The following is a 9,577-nucleotide window of genomic DNA, read 5'->3' on the forward strand; positions in this document are numbered from 1 at the left end:
TATATCTTAAACCTACCGTATCTTTGTTCAGAGGTTAACCTCCACATTTACATTCGTTCTAAATAAAACACATGTCTAACAACTGAGCCTTGAGCACGTTTCTGTAGCTTGTTTGGGTGATTCAGTTCTGACACTTTCTGTGGTTTTCCTGTGAACAAGTTCTGCAAAATGAATCTTTAGTACATCAAGGTCCAAGTAGCCAGACACTCAAGTATCTTCTTTGGAGGGTTCTTGATGTCTTTTTTTTTTAGCTTCATCATGGCTGGACGCCTGTTGATTGTCATCCTCATGTGTAAGTTACACTTCTTGTATATATTTGTTTGCTTTTACACATAAATGCATGTTTACACTTGCAAACGCTATGTGACTGCGTGAAGCAAAAACTAGTTTCTACTCTGAGACAAAGTACATCTTGATCTTTGACTTTGATCATTTTTAATGAGCTATTATCTCATGTATTTATTTTGTTATCATATTTTCATTCCAACAGGTTATTTTCATGAGCTTCAAGTCAAAGGTCAGTGAATAATCCACTAAATTTCAGCTATACTGTTATCACTAGTGTTTTATCCTATAACATGCTAGTAATTGACTACTTTTACACTTACATTTTTCTTCACTTCCTCAATAAAATCCAAATTTTTCATCAGGAGTATCATATTAAAGGAACTATTAAGCATTTGAAATAATGTGTCTTCACCTCTGAATTTTCAGCTCTTCCTCCAGCGAAACTGACAGTGAATTCATCACTGATCACAGAGACAGACTCATTTACATTGAGCTGTCAGGCTCCATCTTATGTTTCTGTGGATCGGTGTTATTTCTACATTGTGAACGGAAAAACATTTGAAACGTTCTCCTGTCTGACGACACTGACAGGAACTCGGCTGTTGTTGATGTCACATCAGACTTTACCTGCTAAAGTTGAACTGAAATGTTTTTACACTGTAAAGTATGGAGATACAAATTCTCCATCTCCACACAGTGACATATCCTCCATCAACATACGAAGTGAGTGTACTTTTCTCATGCTTGGACTTGTTATCAGATGGTGTGCTAGATAACTCACGTTAAAATGTCACTGGTGAGATGAGGTGTTAGGTGTGAAATTGTTGCTACACAGCTAACATGTACTGTACTTTGTTGCAGACCGGCTCATTATATTTAATGACTTTTTATTCATCTTCATGTAGATCAAAAACCACAGATGAGTCTTCAACATCATGGAGACAGAGTTTTCGTGACTTGCTCTCTGCCTGGATCTGTGAAACATGATACAACATGTAACCTGTACTTTGGAGAAGGAAGTCGTCCAGTTGAAACAACAACTGTCTGGAAATGGAACTCCAAGAAACAGTGGTTCTGCCTGTTCACTGTCACACTTGAGGATTTTCAGAGATTTCTACATTCAGTTCAACAAAAGGAGGTCAGCTGTGATTACAGTTCGGAAAGTGAACCCAACTCTTTGTCTCCTCGTAGTGATGGATACAGTTTAACTGGTGAGTCAAAGATGCTGATTGACTTTACAAAATATGTGATACAACACTTCTTTGACGTTAATGAAAATGACTAAAATAACTGCTACTAAATGGGCAAATTAATGAATCACAGTCTGCATTGACATTTGAACCAGACTTCATTTGCATATCGTTGAAATCTTTGTTAGACTCTATGACATCAGAATTAAGATGTCTGTTCAGTTTATTTTGTTTCAGACTCTGGGTCTATTTAAGAAAGGATCAAGTTAACGGAACAATATTTCTGGTTCTAAGAACAGCGATGGCCAAAAGGAGGTTGTGGTCGGAGTAGATTGAGCAGACGGTACAACAGCACTGTCATGCTGCCTACATCTTTGTTTTGGTTTGAATTACCACCAAGATTACAGCCATGCTAGCAGCTCCTTGTACTTAGGCAGAGTCAAGATTGGATCTGTCAGCATGCAAACATTTTCAGCATCCTAGTTTCATATGTTATCATATTACAAGCTAATTAGCAGAACGTGCAGCTGTGTTTGACAAGAATATTATTAGTTCATGAATATCTCTCCAAAATTTTACAAAACTCCAACACACACTTGGATCACAGTTGTGGGTCAACTATCAAGTTCAATTGCCAAAGAAATGTTCATGGCATTGCTAAAAAACTTCTAAATCTGTTTAAGTATTTGCACAAATGACAATATTACCACAAATGTCAATTTATTTGCACGCAAATTATTTTCATTGATATCCTTTACCTGTAGATATTTTGGAAAGAGAATCAATCATGACCAGAACAAAGTCAGCATCAACCATGAGCACAGGTAAGACATGGCGTATATTTTCACGTACTGTTAAAGCCCTAAACGGTGGGCAATGCGTCTCAACAGGATGTCCTCCCACACAGATATTACTATATATTGATGTAAACTGAATGTGCTGACGTACAGAGCCTAAAGAGCAAAAAAATAATGAAAAATGTCTTGAGATTTATCTCATATTGCTGCCTGTTCAAGTGATGCACAAACACACCATCTCTCACAGTTATTCACACGAGAAACTTAAAAGTCTAATCTATCTTTTATGAACAGAGTCACACAGATTGACGCCTTTCTGGACATTTACTACAACCACAGGTCGGACATACTAAATATTTAAATAATATCAAGAACTTTATAAAAAGTACTGACCATGATTTATAATAGGTCATACTATTAGCTGGCCTCATGCTTCCACTCCTGTATTTCCTGTAAAAAAACAAATCAGGTTACGTATATATTTATATAATGTATACGTGAGTGTCACTGGATCAAAATGACTTTTTAAAATTTGTTTTTTGTAGCATTTTATACCTTTATTACACAGAGAAAGGAAGAAGATGATAGCAAATGAGCAAGAAAGATTATCTCAGAAACTTAAAAATATTGTTGACATATATTCTATTTTGATGTTTAATCTCAGTGCAACAACTGATATGACCTCTGCTGTCAAACAAACTGAGAATGACAATTTTATAGGCGAGATTCTTCTGACCCTATCGAAAACGCTATTGCTGTGAATGTTTTTAATGTTTCTGGCTATTACAGTAGATCATACATTCAAGCCTGGCACTGATGCTGGCTTGTTCCCTGAACATCCAAAAAATCCAGCAACAGGTGAGCAAAAAGCTGCATGCTAATATTATTTTTTAGCAAAGAATTATTTTTTTCAACTGTTTCCTGGCAATTTTATTTTATATATTGTTTTATTATTTGGCATGTTCTTTATCATGTTTTTTTGAGCAACATTTTATTTTTTGCAGAATGTGAAGAACCATAATTGTACAATTTTACTGTTAAAAGTTGTCACCCTAGTGGATAATGGACAAATACAGAATGTTTCTGTTGGTTTGAACAGTATTTCTTACTCTTCAGTGTCACAGTAAAACATGCTCCTCCTTAACCTGAATTTAATGATTCATTCTTTTTGAAAGTGTATTTAAACATTGAATTCATATCAATGTCAGTCATCAGTTTTTTTTTATTTTTTTGGTGGTCCATGCACTGGAAAAAGTACTGTGGGAGCAAACAATCATACTGCTTTTGTGTTAAAAGTAAAACTTCTTTGTGGCCTTCAAACAGAAGCATCGGTGTGGAAGTCTGCAGTAGCTGTGGCTGGTTTCGTGACACTTGTTGTCATCTTACTGGTACTGGCACGTTTCATCAAAACGAGAACTGGTGAGAACTATATCAATTTACATATCAAGTAAAGCTATTTTTCAACATGCACATACATATTACATTGGTTGTGGGTGTGAATGTGAGCATGAATGGTTGTCTGTCTTGGCTCTGTGATGGACTGGCGACCTGTCCAGGGTGTACACCGCCTTTTTCCAAAAGTCAGCTGGGATAGCCTCCAGCCCACGCATGACCCTGTACAGGATAAAGCAGGTGATGGGTGAATGGAATATGTCAAGGAATTTTCCATGTATGGTTATAAAGTTGGTTTCCTACAAAAGGGTCTGCTGTTTTAAGAAGCTCTCACTGAATCCGAGCTTGTCAGTTTATTATGTCTCTGCTGTGCACCTCTGTTAACATGGTTGAATATTACTGGTCACACAGCTGTTAATGAGCCAGTGATTGTAAAGCAAATGTAATGCCATTCAGCCAACATGAGCATGGCTTCCATGCTCTGCCTGACACTTCTCTCTCGCTATTTGTTTTTCTCCAGAAAGTTGTACTTACAAGAGGTAAGAAATCTTTTTTTTTCTTTTTTCTTTTTTTTGTTTAGCAAAACCTAATTTCCCATTTTTTTTCTGTCATCTTTTATGCAGAAGTTAGATTTAATGTGTAAAATTGTCTTCTTATTCAGCCACCGCACAGAACCACTTGAAAATGTGTGGTTGCTTGAGTGAAGCAAGGCATTAATGAACAGCTCATTCACCTTCACCAGCTATTATTAAACGTTTTTTTCTTTATTTCTGTATAGAACTCATGGCAGCATTACAGCATCACAACCTTCTGTTGCAGATGACATTGTCTGCATGAGAAATCTTGACCATGGAGAATTGGTAATTAAAACACATTTTTCTGTCAAATGTGTTGTTCACATCTCTCGGAATAATCAAACATTGCATAGCAAAGCTACTCTAAGTAAAACAACGTGTTGAAATATGTTATTCATGAATATCTGGCATTTTACCTCACTTCTTCTGTGGTGTCTTAAGTTACGTGTGGACGAGGGGGCCTACGAGGTGATCACCTCAGTATCTGCTAATGGCTGTTCGACTGGTAAGCTGCTTTTTGCTTTACACCTACCTGAATGTAGACTGATAGAGGATATGAACAGATTTCATACTGTGTACTACGTTGTGTGTACAATAAATATTTGTTCTTAGTTCATCTGCGGTTTTAGCTATTTGTTAGGTGTCTTTTTTAAAAGAGATTTATCAAGACAGTAAGTATTGTAGCTATATGTTTTTTTTTTTTAAGCTTTATAGTTTGTATAGTTAATCAGTTTAATAACCAAAACTTTTAGTAACGTTATTTCTTTCTTTCCTTCTGCTCCATGAAAAAGAACAAACACAACATTAAACACAAAAGGGGCTTTTGTTTCCATAATATTGTATTGGCTTGTGATAAATGCAGTTTTTTAATTAATGAAGACTTTTTATAGATTTCTAAATTAGTGAAGCACAATGGCTGTTCAATTCATAACAATCATCAAGTAAACTACACTTTAGATTATTTGTATTTACAGAAATCCTTCACATCTCCCTTCTATGTCTCTTTGTATTTGATACAGACAATAATATGTGGAAAATGACTGAAAATAAGTTAATTTAGTGTGCGGTTCTCTTTTACCTGCAGGCTCTGAGAAATTGAACAGACAAGCGCCTCAAAGTGAAAATGTAAGTAAGATAAGGAGCACAATAGGTGTAGTTTTATTTTGGTTCTATATATTTAAAAGGCTTTTACAGTTGCAGTCTTTCTTTTCTAGTCTGACTTATACCATGTATACTGCACCATCTCAGAGGATCCAGCTGCATCAGCCCTGCAGGATATGGTTTACAGCGTCCTGCAGGCACACTGAAACACAAACTTTTTCACAATGTCCAGCCAAGAAAGAAAACAGCCATAAGAGTGCTTTTCAAACAGTGTGTAGTTTCATAACCTGTCTTGTATTTCATGCTGTATATTGTATTGTGTAAATCTAACAGGGAGCAAAATGCTTGTGAGGTCTGGTGTTGAAAGCCTTTGACACAACTGGAATCCTTCTTTCCAGTCTTAAAGACACCTGACATGAATGATGCAGTTCTAAACTGCTTTTAATAGGAGTTTCCAGCCATGTGCTATTTTTTGATCATTTTATTTTGAACATGTGGTAAAGATTGACAGTCATAACACCACTGATATTTGCATCTTTTATTGTTAGATTTCTTGTGTTAATACCAAAGGAAACATTTATATTGAACATATGTTGTATATCAACAAATTGTCCACTGCCTACATAAAATGTTGTCACTCAGTGTATCTGCAAAATGTTTTTCTGTCCAAGTATTGAATGTAAGTTTTCTTACACCATGTGATCCTGGTCATTACGGCATGATTCCTGTTTTTTAAGCTTATGTTAGCAATTCCAAGTAGATGATGATGTAAGATGTAGAGAAACATTGTGATCTCTGGTCTCTGTTGTCAAAGTCCTGTAATTTGAACACTGATCATCTACCAGGACTTCCCTCCTTACTCTGCAGTAAAGATGTCCCACTTCCTTGTCTGTAAAAATGTTTTCACTGCATGTAAAGAAGATACGTTTCCTACAAACTGTATTCTACGTTGCAAGTTCATTTAATATCTGTATTTTTTTTCCCAATTGACATAATAAAAAAAAGAAAAAGTTTATTACCACTTTTTGTAATTGGATATTTTCCATCCAAATGTTTTCTTAGACTATGCATCATAATTTAACTTACACACTTTGACCACACCTTTTACTATATATATGGAGGTTATATAACTCCAGTTCCCTGAAGAAGTGTGACAATAAGGTTTCGGACATTATCATGGGACCAACCTCTCTCTCAAACATGTGTCGAACCCAATGAGACTGTCACAGGGAGGGAAAGCAATGTTTTCCTTTTTGCAAATAAGCTACTCTGTGAACAACAACAAGAGAGCAACAGAAATGATGAACAACTTATTTTAAACTAGTTAACGTGCACTGTGGCACGTGTGGTAACATTTAAAGCAAGTCTATGTAAAGCGTTTGTTTCTGTGGCCAGTTTGTGTGACTCACTTCTGATCTTGAGGTTTTCATGAGAACACAATGACACTAAATGAAGGTGAAAGTCAAAGTCCGAAAGACTACTGTGTTCTGTACATTCACATTATTCAGCTTCATCATGGCTAGACACCTGCTGCTCATCATCCTCTTCTGTGAGTTAATCCTCTTATCAGGTTCTTTCATTGTTGTTGTTGTCTATTACTTAATGTAGGCTATTTAGTTAATATTTTATTATGTAGTTTATTTAATCATTATTATTTTTACACTTTTTGATCAGGCTGGTAGGACCAGTTTGAGTTCAATTCTAACTTACTAACTGTCCAACAGATTCCTTTCAGGAGATCAACCTACAAGGTCAGTCTCAGTTTATTCTTGTTTTCACTGTATGGTCAGTAGCTATAATTTGACTATTTTTGTACAGTATATTATAATTAATATTTGCTAATCGTGACTATCATTTGACAGATTAAGCTACTAAATCTCTAAAGTAACATTTACCTGTAATTTCAGACCTTTCTCAACCTAAAGTGACCGTGAGTCCACCGATGATCACAGAGACAGACTCAGTCACACTGACCTGTCAGACTCCGCCATCTGTTATTGTGTCGCAGTGTGATTTCTACATTGCAAATCAGAAGACATCCAAAGATGTCTCCTGTGTGCTGACACTAACAGGCACTGAGCTGCTGAAGATGGCACATGTCACTTTACCTGCTGAAGTCAAAGTGAGATGTTTTTACACTGTACAGATTGGAGCTATTAATTCTATGTCAGCAGACAGTGATACAACCACCATCACTGTAAACAGTGAGTAACTAATTATAAATATATCATCAGAAAATGCTTTAAATTGATGCAAATATAGTTATTTCACCAAATACTTACTTACTTTTTCAGACCTTCTTCCACCTCAACTGAGAGTGAATCCACCAGTGATCACAGAGACAGATTCAGTCACATTAAACTGTCAGATTCCATCTTCTGTGTCTGTGCCTGACTGCTACTTTCGCATTTTAAGGGAAAAACCTCCCAAACGCTTTTCTTGTCTAGAGACACTGACAGGAAATGAACTGCTGTCGTTGATGCGTCAAAGCTCACCTGCTAGTGTTGAAGTGACATGTTTTTACCTTTTATCGCATCAATCTCCAGAGAGTAACATGTCCTCCATCACCATACACTGTGAGTAAATATTACTGCTGTGAAGTAATGTAAGGATATCTAACTACAATATCGGTACAAACAACAAAGCTGCTCTTAACATGAGGGTGAGGTGTGAAGAAAATGTTCAGTGTGCATCAGACTTATTCATTTTAAAAAGAAATAGCATCACAGAATTTTCTACTTTGAAGAATATATCATCCATTTACTTTCTCCAACATATGTTTTCATTTTCAGCCACTCCTCCTGAACTGAGCGTGAATCCACCAGTGATCACAGAGACAGACTCGGTCACACTGAACTGTCAGACTCCTTCATTGGTTCCTGTCGCTGAATGTTTTTTGTACTTTTTCAGTACAAAAACTGCCAAAGAAGTCTCTTGTCTGCACACAATGACAGGAACTGAGCTTCTGTCGATGACACTTCAGAGTTCACCTGCTGAGGTTGAAGTAACATGTTATCACACTTTAAAGAACAAAGGACAACATCGATCACCACAAAGTAAAGTAATCCACATCAGCATCCAAAGTAAGTAACTACACTGCAATGCTCTTTATTCTTAGGTGCTGACCTCCCCTCCCTCCTACCCCTCCCCAAAAAAAGGAAAGGAAAGAAAAACTGTTTTAACAAACTGTTCCCATTAAAACCTCATCTATACCAAGAGGTGACGTACGTTTGACAGTTTGATAATTTGTTGAACTAGCTTCATGTCCAGGTCCTTGCTGTTCTGAGTATTGATAGATTTAACTACACTTTGTATTACACGTTACACATTGACCTCAGATGACACAGAAAATGTTAATGCTGAATGACAAAGCTGAATTTTAGATGTAAAATGTGGTGATTATGGTATTGTAGGACAGGACTAATTACTGCTGAAAATTCTCTGAAATCAGGTCCTCATGAAAGAATAACGACCATGACCCAGATAACGCCAACTTCCAGTGAGACAATAGGTAGGTCATGCATTTAAACAACGACCCATTACATAATTGCTTATCAATCACTCTGCTTGTCATTTTCAATGTATTCACATAATGTGATGTTAATGCTGAATGAATTTGAGAATGCTAGGGTGAGAAAGCTAAGTGAACACCATTTACCATTTAAACTGTCATAAATACAAAAAATAAAGAAAAGGTGCAAATTTACTTTTCATTTGATGATTTAATTTGCAAAGATTGATAAAAGATGGAGTGTATATACAACATTTTTCCAAACCATTTAAATTTTTAACAACCAATACAAACGTCTTTCGGAGCTCCAGCCGCAGTTCAGTTGAAAATTCACTTCCTCAATAAAATCAACATTTTTCAAACAAAAACTAGTTTCTACTCTGAGCCAAAGTACATCTTGATCTTTGAGTTTGATCATTTTTAATGAGCTATTATCTCATGTATTTATTTTGTTATCATATTTTCATTCCAACAGGTTATTTTCATGAGCTTCAAGGTCAGTGAACAATCTAATACATTTCAGCTGTCCTTCTATACTGTTATCACTGGTGTATTAGCTTATAACATGCTAGAAATTGACTACTTTTACACTTACATTTTTCTTCACTTCCTCAATAAAATCAAAATTTTTCATCAGGACTATCATATTAAAGGAACTATTAAGCATTTGAAATAATGTGTCTTCACCTCTGAATTTTCAGCTCTTCCTCCAGCGAAACTGAC

The 9,577-nt window shown here is 36.0% G+C and overlaps 1 protein-coding gene across 1 annotated transcript; it reads left to right on the forward strand.

The window, feature by feature from the left end:
- The first annotated feature begins 828 nt into the window (after positions 1-828).
- On the forward strand, positions 829-7,711 carry LOC138194361 (uncharacterized). The gene is made up of 10 exons (XM_069143045.1): positions 829-1,011; positions 1,194-1,499; positions 3,599-3,694; positions 4,188-4,206; positions 4,446-4,527; positions 4,684-4,747; positions 5,327-5,367; positions 7,068-7,094; positions 7,251-7,547; positions 7,638-7,711. The coding sequence occupies exons 1-9, from the start codon at positions 897-899 to the stop codon at positions 7,269-7,271; spliced, it is 771 nt and encodes a 256-aa protein (XP_068999146.1). The 5' UTR covers positions 829-896; the 3' UTR covers positions 7,272-7,547; positions 7,638-7,711.
- The last annotated feature ends 1,866 nt before the right edge of the window (positions 7,712-9,577 follow it).

The sequence above is a fragment of the Embiotoca jacksoni genome, unplaced genomic scaffold (assembly GCF_022577435.1).
Source record: "Embiotoca jacksoni isolate LCO1_2020_lvr unplaced genomic scaffold, fEmbJac1.0.p SCAF_1, whole genome shotgun sequence".
NCBI lineage: Eukaryota > Metazoa > Chordata > Actinopteri > Embiotocidae > Embiotoca > Embiotoca jacksoni.

Coding starts and splice junctions, on each gene's coding strand:
- LOC138194361 (XM_069143045.1), top strand. CDS start 897: ATGTCACATCAGACTTTACCTGCTAAAGTTGAACTGAAATGTTTTTAC. Junction 1,012..1,193: donor ATCCTCCATCAACATACGAA/GTGAGTGTACTT, acceptor ATCTTCATGTAG/ATCAAAAACCACAGATGAGT. Junction 4,748..5,326: donor TGCTAATGGCTGTTCGACTG/GTAAGCTGCTTT, acceptor TTTTACCTGCAG/GCTCTGAGAAATTGAACAGA.